The 17,605-nt window shown below is 53.9% G+C and overlaps 1 protein-coding gene across 1 annotated transcript in view; it reads right to left on the minus strand.

The window, feature by feature from the left end:
* Ddx31 (DEAD-box helicase 31) overlaps positions 1-17,605 on the minus strand; it is a 60,873-nt gene that overhangs the window by 3,270 nt on the left and 39,998 nt on the right. The window contains exons 18-19 of the mRNA XM_078048522.1: positions 17,183-17,294; positions 11,372-11,540 (exon numbers count right to left, since the gene is read on the minus strand). Of these exons, the coding sequence (XP_077904648.1) occupies positions 11,372-11,540; positions 17,183-17,294 (281 nt within the window). The remainder of the gene's footprint in view (positions 1-11,371; positions 11,541-17,182; positions 17,295-17,605) is intronic.

Raw genomic sequence — 17,605 nt, forward strand, 5'->3', positions numbered from 1 at the left:
GTGCTTGTAGTTTATTTTTAGTCAGGTTACATGACAGACACAGTGAAGGGGTTCTGACAGGAAGGAGCGTTCTTCCCTCCCTCTCGTTTGAAGCCAGGTACTCACAATGTGTATAATTTTAAATGTAACAACCTGAGTTTCAAAATATGCAAAATTTCAGTCCAAATATTCTCCCCAGCATGAGTTCTAGCACTTCAATGATCGCTGCTGCCACTGCTAAAGCACAGTAATAACCCAAATCTCACCGGGTGATTGATGCACTAATTGCCTACAGACACGGTGTGGGCTGGGGACACCTCTTCAGCCCAGGGCGGCAGGCAGTGTGCAGTGCTGTTGGCCTCTGTCTACCAGGCAGAGGCTACTCAGTGTGCAAGGCCCATTCCAGGCTGGGGACACTGCTCAGTGGCAAACCATGTGCCCAGCATGCTCAGCCCCTGGCCCCCTCCAAAGGGAGAGGAGTGCCACTTGGGAGGCTGGCAGGAGAATCAAGAGTTTGGGGCCAGTCTGGGGAACTTGGTGAGACCTTGTCTCAAAATAATAAATTAAAAGATGGCTGAAGTGTGGCTGTGTGTGGGCAGAGGGTGAGCTCTGGTGGGCACGTGGAGCCACCGTACAGGGATGTTTAGCAGGGAAGGCGTTGGCGTAGCGGGAGGGTGACACCAGGACCATGTCGTCAAGGCTGGGGTGGCTTGGGGTGAACTGGGCACTTAGTGTGCACAGGTCCTGCCTCTGATCCTTCCTGTACCTGGAAGGAAGCCTGGGGGCTGGTCTCGTATGCCCTCACTCATGATGGTCACATCCTTCTCTGGTCAATGTCTTTGACTCAACAAGGTGCAGAACCAGATGCCCCTCGGTGGGAGAACTTCAGGCCAGCCCTGCAGGACCTTCTCCCCGGCCAGCCCTCGTCCTCTCTGTGCTAAGGCCCCCCTGAAAAGCTGAAGTGAAGATGGGAGAGGAGGGCTCAGAGACAAGCATGGGGCAGGCGCACCCCTTCCTCTGCCAAGCCGCAGTTCTCCCAGAGACCTACCAAGTACCCCCACCCCTCACAGGCAGTGATTCTGGGTCACCAAGCAACAGATCAGTTTATTTAACCAAGACAACTCCTAGTAGGGCAGACAGAAGACCTGCTGCCGCCCCAGCCCAGGCTGGACCACACAGCAGGACAGGCTGATGCCACCTGCGCTGGCAGGGTGGTGAAGTCTAGGCCTCACCAGCAGATCTACACCCCGCCAGGTGGGCCACCGAGCGACTGCAGGCCACCTCTCCACTACGGACGCACTCACAGGGGCTTCCCAGGTAAGAGGCATGGTAGGGTGGACTGTCCACAGGCTGTCTTAACAGGGAGAGCGGCTGTGCTGGGAACGAACCCAGGCCTGACACGAGGCAAGGCTCCACTACTGAGCTACTTCCCAGCCAGGTGTGCTCACCTGGAGACAGCTGGCTAGACTGCCTGCGGAACCGTCCTCCAAGCAGCTCCAAGCAGCTGGGATCAGGCATGCCACCCCACCTGGCTGCTGGTGGCACTTTTTAAATAGGTTAGGACTATGTATGGAGATTTTCTTCTAGTTTGCTATTGCTTTAATTTCACCTAGATTTTATGCTGCTCTGGGGTTGGGTGTGGAGAAGGAACTATTTCTTCCCAGGAGTTCTCCATGACCTCACTGACGGGTCAGCCTTCTGAGCTGTGAAGCGCATGCTCTCCAGGGCACTTCCTGCAGACTGAGTACTTCTCCCAGGCTTCGCATTAGGAGGCGCAGACGACAAGGATGATGACGAAGCCGCAGCCTACCACAAACACTCAGGCAGATGCCTGCGATGCGGACTATGTGGGTCTAATGTAAAGCAAGTAAATCAGAGCCATGCCAACCGGCCATTCCAGGCGGGGGTGGTGACGGGCCCTGGCTCGGCACCACCAGGCATTTCAGTACTTTACCTTTCCAACAACCCTTCAAAACAGCTACTTGACTGGTGAAGAAAGTAAGCAGAGAGGTTGAGTAGCGAGTCCAGGTTATAACCAGTAACAGGAGAGCTGAATCCAGGAAGGTGGACCCTGCCCCTTGTGCACCTGACCACCACACCACGGTTCTCTAAACAAGGAGCAAGGTCCTTGCATAAAATATTTTTAATATAAAAACAATGTTTATATGGCCTCAAACTTCAAAACCTGGAACCCCCGGTAAAGTGCATCTTCAAAGTCACAGTGAATGATTTAAGGAAAAAAAACCACCCACGGGTAATTTGTTCAATACAATTTAGACAAATGATGACATCATCATAGAGAAAAAACTCGTGTATGTCTAACAAATGCAGAGTGACTTTTAAGCTTTTATTTCCTCAATTTCTCTAATAAGCATTCATTACTTACTTTTATAATTTGAAAAGCAAGCGCTCTGCTACTAAGCCACGACCCTGGCCCCTGTATGTTAATTTCTTTTAAATATCTATTTTTTACTTGTAGGTGGACACAATATCTTTATTTCATTTTTATGTGGTGCTGAGGATCGAACCCAGTGCCTCACATGTGCTAGGTAAGCGCTCTACCACTGAGCCCCAGCCCCAGCCCTGTATATTCATTAAAAAAAATTTTTGTTTTAGTTGTTGATTGACCTTTACTTTATTTGCTTATTTGTATGAGGTGCTGGGAATTGAACCCAGTGCCTCATACTTACAAGGCAAGTGCTCTACTACTGAGCCACAACCCTAGCCCTTGTATATTCACTTTAAAGGAGAAAAAAGTAAATAAATTTTGCCCTATGTTCAAATCCCAAGGTACTGTAATTTCTACTTAACAAAAAACTTTCTGCCTTTGGCTTTTAGTCAGTTTAATTTTGTGAGAGCTTTCCTCTTGTGCTATAATTAAATCACACTGGCAGAGGATACATTTTTCCATGAAGAACACTGATTGTAAACAAATGATTCAGGGCCACAGCAAGGCCTGAAGAACCTAGCCCAGGAAGTGTGACCCTCTAACTGGAAGAAAAGCCTGGGTTTTGAGTGACTCTAGGAAGCAATGGTGACCTCAGATGACTTCAGGATGGTTCCAAGTTTCTCTGACAGCTTGTGCCTCCCTGGATGGAGGAGGAGGGAGAGGCAGTGATGCCCACAGGTTTTGGTGGCTATAGGAAGACAGAGTAACAGGCACCTCTGGAGAGAATATGACAAGTAGCGCCCCTGGGGCAGAAAGAACTGGGAAAAGAACCAGCAAGTACGGAGTGATGGTCTCGCCTACTGAGAGGAGCATGCTGACCCTCTTCAGTCTCAAGGGAAGGAACCGTGTTGGGGCCCAGGACCCGCCAGGGCTGGCAGCACAAACCTGTAATTCCAGCTCTGCAGAAGGCTAAGGCAGGTTTGAGGCCAGGGGCGATACAGTAAGACCCAGCCTCAAAACCAAGAGGCTCTTCACTTTAGGGTTCTGTGCGGCAGAGCTGTACACTGGCTGGCGACTGTCTCAGGGCCCCAGAAAACGCCCTGTGGGGTGAGCCCTGCTGCCGCTAGCAGACACAACAGCCGCAGTCCTGTGGACACAGGCACAGATGGACAAAATGTGAACTCGGCCTCACACCAAAGATCAGTGGAGAACAGAAGAGGACGAGGGCGCAGCTCAGACCAGGGCAGGCCAATGCCAGGCCACAGCCTGTGGGTCGTCGCTAACAGCCACTGACCTACTACTGGAAGGCCATGTGCCCCAGGGGAGGGCAAAGAGATGACAGTTAGAGGTGGCTGCCAGAATCCAGAAATGAGATTGTGAGAATTTTGAGTGTGGGCCACAGGTGGCAGGTGGCGGCACTGGGGATGGAGCAGAGGACCAGAATTCTGGTGGCCCTGGTTAGAACCCCAGTTCTGCCACCCACCTAGTTGACAACCTTGGAGAGCCAGCAGCAAGGTCATGAGGGCCTGGGAGCAGGAAAGGGCGAGCACAAAGGTGGGGAGCTGCAGCAAGTGCAGAGCTCCATCGGCTCAGGTCCTCCGGGAGGCAGCAGGAGCCCTCTGACATCCAACCACTTGCACATCAAGTTTTGAAACTGGTAAGATCAGATTCTGGAAATGCCGAGTCTAAGCAGTGTGGGTCAGAATCCCAGCCCCACGCCCCAGACCTCAGCTCCTGGGCCTGCCCTGTTTGGCATTCTTATTGACGGCTTGGAAGATATTTTGAAGCACATTTGTGGCTTTTGCAGATGAATGGATGGAGAACACCCCCAACACCCCAGCAGACCAAAAGGGTCCACGTGACGTGAAGTTTACAGTGTGTGCACAGGGGATCCAGATGGCAAGTTTCAACCTGGAAGCAGAAGGTCTGAGTTTGAATCCCGGCTCCTGCCCCTGGACGCACTGCAGCCACAGCTCCGGTCACTGCCACCAGGGCCCCATGTCCTGCTGCTGGGTGGTTTCGTGAGCCAGATTCTGCAAAGAGCTGGGGCAACCTGGGCTGCTGAGACAGGCCCAGGAGGGTGCTGGTGTGGCCCTGCACACTGGACTCATCCTCCAGGTCTGGGCAGGGTGCTTATTCCTCCAGGTGTTTGTTCACTTACAAAACGATCAAGTGTTGCCTATTAATTTCAGCAACAGCATGAAGAAGAGAGAAGGGGAGGAGGAAAGATGCCACCATTAGACAGCCCGCACACTGCCCTGGGGACGAGGGGCTCGACACACCTGCGTCTGCACACCGTGTGCACACCACTTAGGAGCCTCACAGAGACCAAAGAATGGACAGTGACAGTGGTCAGCCTGGCTCATTTTGGGGAGTTCTAGCAGTGAGCAGGGCCACTGCAGAACGGGCACCCTGGAGTGGTAAGCCCCTGGGACACGGACACCTACTGTGTGCGCCAGCCTACTTCATAGTAGGCTGCTCTGAGTGCTGGGGTTAAGGTCAAAGGCAGGAACACACACTTTTTTACCCCTGCACCCACAGGGAGCTGGGGAACACTGAGGGCTGCTTCCTGAGCAGCTGCACAGCCCAGGCCCTGAAGTGGGTAGGGATGGTAAGCCTGAGGACTCTGGGCTTCTCACCAGTCACTGAGGGTCCTGTTGGCCACAGGGGCCACACACCTGCCCTCAAGAGAGAGGCCACTGCTAAAGAACTTAAAGCACATAGGCCGACTGGCTTCCACAGCACACACCTCGGGTGCAGCCCTGGGAGAGCATCAGAGTGCGCAGGGAGCTCCACCTTCGAGTGACACTCACACACCAACTGCCACCCTCACCAGGGCCTGTCCCCCTTGATGACTGATAGGGGCCAGAACAGAAATGACAACCAAGAAAGGTCACGAGGGGGGAATGGCTGTGTTCTTGGAAGGACAGGAGTGCCAGCCCAGGGCCTGCCTCCTACTGCAGGCACCTCCTGTGGAGGGGTGAAAGGCCATGGGCCCCACTCTCCCTTGCTTCTCGCAGGTGCACTGGGGGAGAAGTGGGTGCTGGCGGCCCCAGCAGGGAGTCATTGTCTCCAGCATGCTCCCAGGGGAGGCTGGCTGGGCCCTGCTTTGCCACCTGCCCTGACTGCAGGGCCGAGCGCACAGCACGTAGCTCCTGCTGCCTGCAGGTGACCCAGGTGTAGAGGAGGCCAGGGTCACTGTGAGCCCTCTCTAATTGCCTCATTAGCCAGGTGGGGAGGAGGCAGCAGCCGGTAATCGCACGGTGTCAAATAAAAACGAAATAGTGGCAGAAGTAAAAACTAACCTAAAAAGCTGCCCCTGCAGAGCCGTAATTAAACCAGAGCCCACAGAGGACTCCCAGTGGTGTGCCGAGGGGAAAGCACCACCCGCTGGGCCCTGTGGGAGCTCCACACCAGCAGTGGACGCGTCAATAGACACCTGAGTGACGGCATGGGCACTGTTCTCCCCTAGGGCCCAGAGACCTCCAAACCTGGGTCTCAGTCACCACCCGCCCTCCTGACCGAGGACACCTGGAGTGCTCTTCTCCACCATCCGCAGCTCGCCCAGGTGCAGGGAGGACCCGCCCTGACTCGTCCTCGGTTTTCTTGCAGTCGTGGGGATTGCAGGGGGGGTGCTCCACCCCTGGACTGCAGTCCCCTGCTTCAGCCTGTGGGTTACAGTGTCTCCTCGCACTCTTCTTTAAAGGGCAGTTACCTTCAGCCAGCATCTCTCTGCTGTGCCAGTATGAGTGCCCCATCACCTGCTCTGAGGACCATACTTTCCAAGTCCTGGGCTGCCCTAGGTCAAGTTCACGATCACCTCCGTGTTCCTGATGGTGGACTGACTTCACTGAGCTGTGGCCTTGGGGCTGGGCCTGGGCCTGGGTGGTGCATTTGGTAGCACTCTTGAAGGCTGTGGCAGGTGGTGCACCCACAGTCCCCGCCCCCCCCCCCCCCAGGGCTGTGCTGCTGGCCCTGGCTGGTCCTCTCTGGTCTCAGCTCAGGTGAGCTCCTGCCTCCCTCACTGGGGGAGCAGGGCGATGAAAGCGAAGGCCAGGTCAGGCCACTGAGTGCAGGAGACCTGGCCCCACACTTGCTCTCTCAGGACGGACTTGATGCCAAATGGCACAAAGGGCTCGCAAAGACAACGTCCCCACCAGGCAGGGTCTGCTGTTCTCAGGTGACTGGATGACAATGGGCTCACCTTTCATGTCGGAACACTTCCTTCCCCTTTTTTCACTTTAAGCACTTCCTCTCAGAATCACAGAAAGCTTTCAGTTTCTACTCAGCCCCTTGAAAACATGCCCTGAGCACCTACTGTGTGCACCAGGTAGGTGCTGGGGCCACACGGGGCAGAGGGCAGGTGAGGCTCTGAGGGGAGGGACAACTCTAACCACACCCTTCCCAAGCACCCACTGCGACAGAGTGGCAGGGCATGGGGTGTCTGCCCGCTCAGGCAGGTCAGGAGACTCAGGACAGCGAGGGGCAGCAGGTCAGTGAGGCCAGGCGGGCTGAGGGGCGTGGTGGTCACGCTGCCTGTTTGGCAGCGACCACATGGGACCTGGAAGGAGACTGTCCAGAGCTGGGATGGCGCCCAGGAGTTGGGAGTCGCTGTGGTGGAGACAGGGCCGGGGTCAAGGTGGCTGGAGGGAGGCCGCAGGCGTGCGGGGAGCACCTTGTGCCTCCCAGGGCAGCGCTGCCCAGCCCGAGCACACGTCTGGCCTGTCTTCCACTGGATATAACTGGCTCCATGCAATCAAGAAATTGTCCCTGTGGCAGGATTCCAGGTTTGCATCAGCCAATGAGTGATATTAGGGCGGCTGTAAGTGCCACAAAAACTGGCAGGTGAGCTGCTCCTAATAACAAGAGCACTGCCTCCCAGGGCGAGGCAGCTGCAGCCCAAGACCAGCGTCCAGGACCCCACTCTGTGCTCTCAAGGTTGTCCCTGAAAAGACAAGCTCAAGGGTGCTCAGGATGCTGGAGGAAGGAGAAAGGGCAGCAGTCACAGGGCTGGGGCCATGACCGTCAGGCGCCGGATCCTGTGTGGGATTCAGTACATTCAGTAACTGGTGCCACCCTAAGGCCCAAGTACCTCTCAAAGGACGTATCTAAGTCACAGAGAGGCCAACCAACCTGCCCAAAGGAACACAGCATATAAGTGGTTCAGACAGGATTCAATCTCGACGTCTGTGGGAACCAACTCAGACGTAATCACCGTATGACACCCGGAGAGTTGGATTTAAGAAGCAAGAGAGTGGTGAGGCAGGGAGCTAACGGGGAATGGACATCCCCAACCATTTACAGCGACTGAGCAGGTGAGGGTGAAAGTCAGAGAACGACAGAGGCTTCGAAGACCACGAACACCAAGCTTAGGACTCCACAGCTCCAGGCTGAGCTTCAGTGAGCAGCACTTGTGACACCCCAGGGTGACCCTTCTGCAAAGAGGCGGGACCTGGCGGGCAGGGTTTCTGTAAGGATGTGTGGTCACTCTAGGAAGTAAAACGGCTTCTGCACTCTGGAACACAGAGGTTGAGGAAGCGCCCTGCAGTGCAGGGGAGCAGCCGCTGGGGGTGCAGGTCCCATGGGGACTGGGTGCAGCACACCTAGAAGTACCCAGGGAGGGCCCCTGATTCTGGATCTACCCTACTCGGAACCACTAGGTAACACTGGGCTAGCAGGGTCGGGGGAAGTTTACATAAATAAAGTAAGACATTTCTTTTAGGAACAATTAACAACTGAGATCGTTGTTTTCCTATCATTAAAGAAGGGAGTTGAGGTGGGGAACAAGCTGACTAGCTTCTGACAACTATGCTGGGACAGCATCAGGGAGGCAGAGGGAAGCCCAGGTGGCACTGGTCCGGGGCACTGCAAGCTGAATGCCTGTCTGGGGAGAGAGCAGTGCTGGGGGTGGCCGTGACTCCCAGGAGACCTGCAGTGATGCTGAGGTCCTCAGGTGCGTGGGTTTCTATATGCTGGAACTTTCTTCAGAGGGCGTGGGCAGATGAGGGAACCAGGGCCCTGTGTATGCCTGCTCCCGGCCTCTGGGCACGTTCTGCTCACTGGCCAGCAGACACTGTGGCCCTCACTAGCACACAGTGCTCGGTGTCATGGCTCCTGGAAGGAGGGCAGCTTGGGTGGAACGTGTCCTCTTGTTCCCCAGGAGCTGTGGAGCCTACTCGGTTTCAAGACAGGCACTGCTCCACAGAAGGAAGGCGCTGTTCTGTGCCGGATGTTGCTAAGGGGCCTCTCAATATCTCACCAAAGCACCACTGTGTGTGTGTGCGGCGTAGGTGTCTGGGGAGGGGCCGTGTGGACAGGTGTGTGTGTCAGTGTCAGAAGAGGCTCTGTGGCTACGACTGTATCCCTAGGTGCAGGGGAAGACACTGCTCCCTTTCAGAACTGAGGCCTGGAAGGTGACAGACATCTAGTTATTAAGAGCTCATTTGGAGACATTATTTATTTTCTTGTTCTAAAATGCGGTGGAGTGAAGGAATAAAGGCAAGGTGGAACGCCAAGTCCCTTTCATGTTGAGTGGAAATGCCTGATGGTCAACAGTCCTCGGCCCTACCCTCAATTCACACTTCAGCAGCTTGAACTTCCTGCCTGGGGTGGCAGGGAGAGGGCTCTGGCTCAGTGCGGTGGACTTGGTAGCAGGTATCACAGCTTTGCACTCGATGTGCAGTTATTCTGGCGGTGAAAGCTGCACTCTAGAGAGTGGATGAGTGTGGACGATTCAGTGCTGCTCATCATCCCCCTCACAGAACACGGGAGGCCCTTCTCTTTCCTGACAGATGGATTCAGAAGAGGCTCAGCATGGCAACTGTGGCCAAGCCCCATTCTCTGCACCTTGTGAGGTTTAAAGGACTTTTCTTTCCAGTCCTTGAAAAGGAGCAATCTGCAGTAGCTCGAGCCCGACTGAGGTGTGACAATCTGCCAGGTCTCTCTGCCGCTCACAGTGGCCACAATTACACGGTCCGTGTGCAGGGGAGCTGCAGACATTCCTCCCCAGGAGCAACAAGGACCCCAGTACAAAAGGTGCCCACTGCATCCTCAGGAAAGGCAGGGTGGGAGAGTGGGGAGGGAAGGGCCTGGCGAAGAAGGGCACAACGGAAGAGGTGGCTAAGCAGAGTGGTGACATGGCAAGAACAGAGAGCGGCACTGTCACGGCCAAGTAATCCTATGACACACTGCTGTCACTCACCACCCAGCTCCCTGCCGCGCCAGCCAGACATCAAAGGCCGGCCCCACACCATCTTACATGCTCCTTATCAGCTAATCAGCCCATTCTTTCCTGAATAAAGCCCTGTTAAATCCCCCGCTCACAGGGGTATCATGGTCTTGGTGCCCATCTGTTAGCCAGGGTCAGCTCAGGCAGGAGGCGGCAGTTGCTCCCTCCCTAGCGGCTCCTCAAGGTAGGACAATGCTGCCTCAATCCCCTGCCCAACTGCCTCCTGCTTTGTGTCCTGGGGCCGGGGCCAGACAGGATGGCCGCTCTGGGCAGAGGGGCTACTGTCTGGGCCAAGACTTACTTGTGAAGTTTCCATCCTAAAGGCAGATCGTCAGAACAGTAAGATGTGGGGACTGTTTGTATTCTCCAAAAGCAAAATACACCGAGGCACTGTTCCTAACAGTTGTCACTGGGCAGGTCCATTCCCGCCTCCTCAAAGAGCCAGTGTTTTACAGACGGTGGCAGGATATTCAGGCTAAACGCTCTCGCTAGGAGGCCTGTCAGACATGGACTGGGGAGCCCGTGGTTTCGCTGCAGTATGTGCTGGTACCAATGACACCTAAACCAAAGACAGGGACCCAAGTCTGGGGCGCTGGAGTCCTAGCCCAGCCACAAGGCCTGGGGGTGGAGCGAGAAGGGGGCGACAGCACACAGCACATGCAGGACTCCACACACCTGCCTCTCAGCACAAGCAGGGCCTGGTCCTACCTGAGAGGTCACGTGAGGAAGAACCCTCAAGTTCCGAGCCTAGAGAGGTCTCGCCTGCAGGTCATCCAGCCGGGCACCTCGTTCCTCTGCCTTCTAGCTGTCTGACTGTCCACTTGGTTTGAAAGGTGTACTCACCTGTGTCACCTGATCTCAAAACTAACACGGGCTTTCTTCTCCCTTTTGCAGGTGAGGAGACAGAGGCTCTGAGATATTGAGCAATGCACATCAGAGGGCAACTGAGGTCCATGTCCCCCGACTCTGAAGCTGTCATTCCACACGGGTTCAGGCAGCAGCAGGAGAGGCCTGTGCCTACTCCTTCCCTGTGTGCCCTCAAGTCACAGGGCTGAGACCAGTGTGCTGCCTGTGCCTGGCTCCTTGCAGAGTACTTGTGGGGTCTCTAGAGCTCCAGCTACGGCAAGGGCTAGGCCTGGTGCTCAAAGAACACCTCATCCTTGAGGAGAAGACGACTTTCTAATGATGTCTGATGGGTGGTCGTCCTGGTACTGTGCGGCCAGACGCAGCGCACAGGGGCAGCACCCCTTTCTGGGCCTCCTCTTACCAGCTCTTGCTGTTCGGGACGCTCTCTTTTGGGGGAAAGAGGCCGAGTTCACTGCTCTAAGCCCTCAGTACCAAGGTGTCTCAGCCCAGCGTCAGCCCCTGGGGCCGGTGTGCTGCACACCTGGGTGTCCTTGGCTCCTGGAGCCCAAGGCTTGGCACTCAGCCTTCCCATCTCAGGAGGACAGGCCTGTTATCAGGGATAATCACAGAGTACACCAGGAATCCACTGCCCGGCCCCGAGGCTCACCTCCACTAGGACACGAGGACAACTTGTGAGGACTCTGTGCTCCACAGTCCCCACTGTGCGGGCCCGACAGAGACGCCAGGGAACTTCTGGGGGACTGGGTGTTTTTCCTCTTATTTCGGGTGCTTATTACATAGAAATAGGCAGATCCTAGTGATAATTCACCACAAAAAACAAATACGAAGGCATGCTGGGCCACCAGCCCACTGCAGCACCTCACCACTCCTTGGCGCTGCTCGGATCCACCGGGCTCAGCTTGCCCTACCTTTTCAGGTTTGCCCTCCTCTTCTTCGCAGTGGAGACACTGAGATTCCTGGGTGCATCTCTGAGCCCAAAGCTCTTGGCCACGTGCCCAAGGTGGAGGGATCGTACGTGGAAGATGTGCTTCAGCTCCCTGGGATAGGCAGCATAGGCGCGGATGAAGGACTGCAGGGCTAGGAGGGATGAGAGAGGCTGTCAGGACTGGGTCCTGGAGTCCCACAGCCCCCAGACTGCTGCGTACCCCAGGTCTTTATCTCCCCAGGCAATGGAACCCAACCAGGACAGTTATAACACAGTTGGCCTAAACCTATACTTCTGCGTATATTTAAAATTCCTAAACAATCATAGTCACAATTACTTGATAAAACCAACACGATCTCTGATTTTACTTCAGAATTTGAAATAATCCAAGGGCAGAGGACCCTGTTTCTTTTCTGGGTTGTGGTCTCGGGACCCAGTGCACACCTGGTGCTCAGCAGGCACTTGACAAATGTTGTATAAATGAATAAGGTGAGAATGGGTGAAGAAATGAAGAGTTGATCACACAGGACATCACCTTCTTATAAAAATGAGGGAATTGTTAGACAGCTATATTAGGAAAATTTTTTTCCTGATTGAATTTGCTGTATTGGTTAATGCGTGCATTTCAAAATTCAGGAAGTTGAAAAGGCTTTATTATTCACTATGAATATGACAGTGCTTCTTGGCACCCTGTCCACACTTATCACCACCCAGCCCCTGGTATGTTCATGGGATTTTAGGACCAAGTTCTTCCAACAGTGTCCAGGACTGACCAACACAGCATGTCTAACTCACTAAAAGAACGTGTAAAACAGAAAATGACAAAAGAAATGCAAAAAAAAAAAAAAAAAAAAAAAAAAAAAAAAATTAAAAGGAAAATTATTAAATATCTAAATATCTAAAACAGTCCAGGAAATAGTCTGTCCCAAGGATGGCCAGAGGTAGGAGAGCCCATCCAGCATTGTGTAGAGAGAGCTACAGTCCTACTTGAAGTGAGGAACAGGGGTGCTTCCTCTGGACCCCAGTTCCAGCCAGCAAAGAGCCAGACCTGGCTCCCAGGGGCTGCAGCACCAGCTGCCTCTCAACACTCCTTTGGGAAAGGCTTTCCTGTGTGCAGCTCCCGACTGTCTCCCAGTGACGCTGGAAACTGCTGCCTGCCCCTGCTCAGGCCTGCAGGGTCAAGGGGCACGTACTGAAGCGTGTTCTGCGTGCCACCACTGCCTGCTATCCTTCCAGACCCTGTTCCCCCGAGGCAAGCTGGAGCCCAGCACTGCGGGGACGAGGAGGAAGCACCTGCCAGCCCCCCTCACCTTGCCTGCTGAGCCACTGGACTGGCAAGTTTGCCCACAGCTTAGGCGCAATATCCCAGCAGCACCTGGAGATCGGCGTTTATGAACAGTAATAAAAAGTGTCATTTTAACAGATCAGCTCCGGGAAGGATCCTGGGAATCCATCAAAGCTCTATTTACTGAGCAAAGTGAACTCCTTTTCCCAATCGATAAGAAATAATAACCACGGCAACTTCTCGGCACCCCTCTTAAATCCGTGCTCACTCCCTTTTTAATAACCAGGGACTAGCTTTTTCAAAGAGAATCTTTAACACTTCAAATGGACTGCACTGCCTGGAGGGTTCTGACACGGGGTTCCCAGCCACAGAGCCACACAGCCCTGCCCTCGGAGAGGAATGCTGCCCCACCCTGGCGAAGGCCAAGAGGTGAGCGGCTCTACCCTCCCTCCTTCCCCCAACCCCAACCCCAACCCTTACTCTGGTCTACAAACTCCGGACATACACAAGAAAAACAAGAGCCTGCACTTTAAAGAACAGGGTCACCCCGGTACTGGTCCAAGGCCTCCTCACTTCCCACCACACCCCTGCACAAGCAGACAAGCCCTAGGCCCCCACCTTGCTCACCTGGTCCTCCTCATATCACCTTAACGCCCAGCACAGGTGTCTGTCCCAGGAGACGCGGTTGCCCAGCGCCAAGCCTCACAGGGATAAGGAGACTGCCAAGCATGGTGGGAGAGCTTCCTCCCAGATAGGGGGCCAGGCAGCATCTCTTGCTGCACACCCTCACTGACTCCTTGTCCTCCAGGCCCGCATCTCACCGGGGACAGCAACAGTGGGCAGTCCTTGTGGACTTGCGTGGACTCCTGTGCCAGGCTAATTCAGAGAGGCAGGGGTTTCTGATGCAGCCGGGTAGAAGCGGCTCATGCTGGCAGCGTCCAGAATGTGCAGAAGCAACAGAGCTGTGGCACCAACACAGCAGAAAGTGGAGAATTGGAGAGGAGATGTTTATTTGGGTGGACACATGAAGCTGCAGGCAATGAGAGTGGAGTCCACAGCTGCTGCAGATTTTGACTTCCAGACAACTACCTAAGGTACACGAATTAGGGGGAATAGACTTAAAATAACCCACATGGACATCTGTCCTTCTTCAGTCCTGACATCTGGATCAGGAATAGGGATATCTCACAGATGATTCCTAAGATGAAGAAGGCAGACAGGGACAGCCTCACAAACGCAGGTCAACCCCAACTCCTCAGGACACCCTTTGGTAGGAGGTGGGTGGGACAGGCATGTGCACCTTCCCACCTTCCCACCTGAGGTCGACAGCGACTATTCCCAGAGGATGCAGGAAGGAGGCACTCTGCTTTGACCCTCCCGGAGACACAGGGTTTGGGAAAGGGCCAGCTTGCTCTGATCCCAGGGATCTGCCATCCCTGGCATGGGTGTTCTGGGCTGAGAAGTGTCCCTTCTAAGAATAGGCAAAATGCCACACGGGGGTCCTGCTCTCCAGGGTGGCCTAAGATGAAAAGGAGTAAGCGTAGGAGCAGTGGTCACGGGCCACCAAAAGACCCATTTTTCCTCATTTTTGCTCGGGAGCCTGCAGTTCAAATGCATGCTACCACTCTTTATGGTACCTGGATCCCTAAACTAAGAGATTAAGGAATGAGAAAAAAACAAGGTAACTGCTCCTAGAAGCTGGGAGCAGTAAAAGCTGGCCACACCTGGGCTGGTGGCCTCCACATCCCAGCAATGTGGGAGGCTAAAGCAGGAGGACTATCACGTTCAAAGCCAGCTCAGCAACTTAGTGAAACCCTGTCTCAAAATGAAAAATAAAGAGGGCTGGGGATGTGGCTCAGTGGTTAAGCGCCCCTGGGTTAAAACCCCCAAACCCCACCTCCCCCTAAAAGCTGGTCACTAACAGTGACTGGGCTGGAAAACACAGGAGACAAGCGCACCGGGCCCCATTTCTAACAGTGTCCGGTCATAAAGGCAAAGCAAGCACCATCACTCATACAAGACCACTCCGAAATGGCACAGCAGGGAGGCACGGCACCACCCACAGGCACAGAGGCCGACCTGCACTGTGTTCAGTTCCTGAGAGGTGGCAGTCGCATGTGCATTCCCGGGGCCCAAGGTCCCAAGCCAAAGAAGCAGGGAGAGAACAGAGAAAAGCCAGAGGCTGAAACGGGCGAGCAGACCAAGTGAAGGGCTGGCTGTTCCCACCACTTCCAGCCTTTGAGGAAACTGATGATAAATGAGGGAAATGACATATTCACTTCCCTCAGCACATAATGTTGGGGAGCAGCCCTGCTCCCACATCCTTACAACAGGAGAAAAGTAACTCTGCTTGTTTCTTTCTTTTTCTTTTTTTGGTACCAGGGATTGAACCCAGGCACGCTTAACCACTGAGCCACGTCCCCAGCCCTTTTTATTCTTTGTTTTTAGACAGGGTCTTACTAAGTAAGTTGCTGAGGCTAGCTTTGAACTTGTGATCCTCCTGCCTCAACCTCCCAAGGCGCTGAGGTCACAGCTGTGGCACAACATCTGCTGTTTGTTTCCTGAACATTCTGCAGGGTGACACACCATGACCCGCTGGGAGGACCCAGGTGGCTCCATCAACCGCAGTCTTGCCAAAGTCCTCAGAAAGCACAACACCCAAATCCAAAGATGTGGGCCTGCTCTCCTCTCCATTGAGACTGCTGTGGCCCTGGACTTGGGCAGGCTGGCAGCCCAGATTTGATCAGAGGTGGCAACTCTGTAAAGTCACACTGCGACAGGTATTTCATTCCTCTTTGAAATATTCCAGAACTCAGAGGTGACTAGGAAGACCCCTAGGAATCGCTGAGTTCACTTTTGGAGAAGCTAAGACAGAAAAGACTATCCCAGAAAAGACTAGAAGGCTACGTCCTACCCGTAGTGACAATTACAGGGATTTCATCTTTCCCCTCGTGCATTCCTTCATGATGTGCTAAGGTACATGACAGTTACTTGAAATAACTGATAACCTGCAGTGGGATTTTGGGTCAGTGCTGGGGATGGAACCCAGGGCCTCATGCATGGGAGGCAAGTGCTCTGCCTCTGGCACTTGTTTTATTCACCTGATCCATGATGGCCACACTAGTCCATGCCCAGTCTCATGATGGCTGCCCCTGCCCCCAAGGGCCCTGTCTCCCCAGAAGCCAGCTCATCTTTCAGGACAGGAGCCTGATCGTACTGTGTCCCTGCTGATAGCCGTCTGATGCGTCTGTCCCATTGAGAGTCAAACCCCAAACCTCAGCGCCACCTCCAGGCCCTCTGTGACTCCACCTCCCCACCCTCCCTCCTTGAGCTCAGCTGCCGGGTGGTCCCATACCTGGAGCACCCTTCCTGCTCTTGCTCATCTTGCTCTTGGGTTCCCCTCCACGATGGGGCGTAATCTGAGCCTCCTGTTTAAGAGGCAGGCTGTCTTGTGGCCCCTTCATCCCCTGCCCTGCTCTACTTCCCCACAGCCCTCACCGCGCTGCCACCAACTTACTACCTTCATGCTCGCTGCTGCTTCTGTGCCCACTAACGCTCTGGCTTCACGGGGGTGAGGATGTCTGTCCTGGTCCTTCATGTCTCTGAAGCACCCAGAATGGTGTCCGATTCAACAATTATTGTTGAATAAATGATTTTAAAAGATACTTCTATTTAAAAAAAATATTTATTTTTTAGTTGTAGTTGGACACAATACCTTTATGTTATTTATTTTTATGGGGTGCTGAGGAGCGAACCCAGGGCCCTGCAGGTGCTAGGCGAGCGCTCTCACACTGAACCACAACCCCAGCCCCAGATACTTCTATTTAAAAAAGAAAGAAAGGGTGCCACAGAGTTTTTATAGTGGTTAGCCTGATGGGCATTTTTCTCAAAATCGTGGGTAACAGAAAGAACTCTGCTTCTTCTATTCGAAGGAAGGCGTGTCAGCACAGCGACCATTGCCAGCCAAGACATTCCTCCACCCTGCCCAGCTCACCCAGCACTGGCTACCCGGGTCAACTGCTCCTACAGAGGGTCTGGCCACTGCCAGCATGCCACCTTCCATGGCCCACGCCCCCACAGCAGAGGCCACCCCTCTGTGCATCTTCAAACAGGAACTGTCTGGATTGAACACTTGAAGCCCGGGGCTTTACTTATAATTTCCACCTCAACTACTAATTCAACTGATGTGTCGTACCTCTTCCATTTAGTGTTCAAAGAAGGAAAATAGATCTCCAAGTTCCAAGTTGTAGACTTGGGTCAAAGCTCTGGCCCTGATGTAAGCCAAGGTAAAGCCTCATTTGTGCACAGGATGGGGAAGGGTGAAATTAACATTTAATATCACTCTAAAGCCCCTCATGCCTCCTTCCAGGCCTGCAGAATCACGGAGACTGCAGGCTTCACGGGAAGCAGTGATGGCTGGTGCCTCTGCACCCGAGCGGGGGTGGGAGTGAGGCTGGGTCAGCACCCTGCTGGGCTGGTCCTCCACAATCACCTGCGAAATCCACTGACCTTTCTTTGCCCAGGAGACCATCCTCTCGCTGGAGTGTACGTAATCTTCAAATACTGTCTGCAAGACTGTGGCTCGCTCACGGATTTCCTGGGGGCCAGCAGCGTGGGATTTCTGGGAGGGTGATGGAAGGATTAAAGGAGAGACAGAGTTGAAGTCAGGCATAATGAAGCAGTTTATAATAGATTTAATAACAGTAAAACCACACAGTAACCACCCAGGGGCCAACGAGGGTAATCCTCTCAATATTACTAGGGAAAAAAGAGAGCTATCAAGATGTTGAAGTCAAGCAAAGATGCGGGTGGCTTTGCGAGGGGCAGACTGGGTCTGTGTGTTTATTTACTTACTTTTCCTCATGACCTCTTATCACTCATGTTCAAAACCAAAGACCATTGGAGACACCCTGGAATTTTCCAATGTAGTAT

This window comes from Ictidomys tridecemlineatus, chromosome 4 (genome assembly GCF_052094955.1).
Source record: "Ictidomys tridecemlineatus isolate mIctTri1 chromosome 4, mIctTri1.hap1, whole genome shotgun sequence".
Lineage (NCBI taxonomy): Eukaryota > Metazoa > Chordata > Mammalia > Rodentia > Sciuridae > Ictidomys > Ictidomys tridecemlineatus.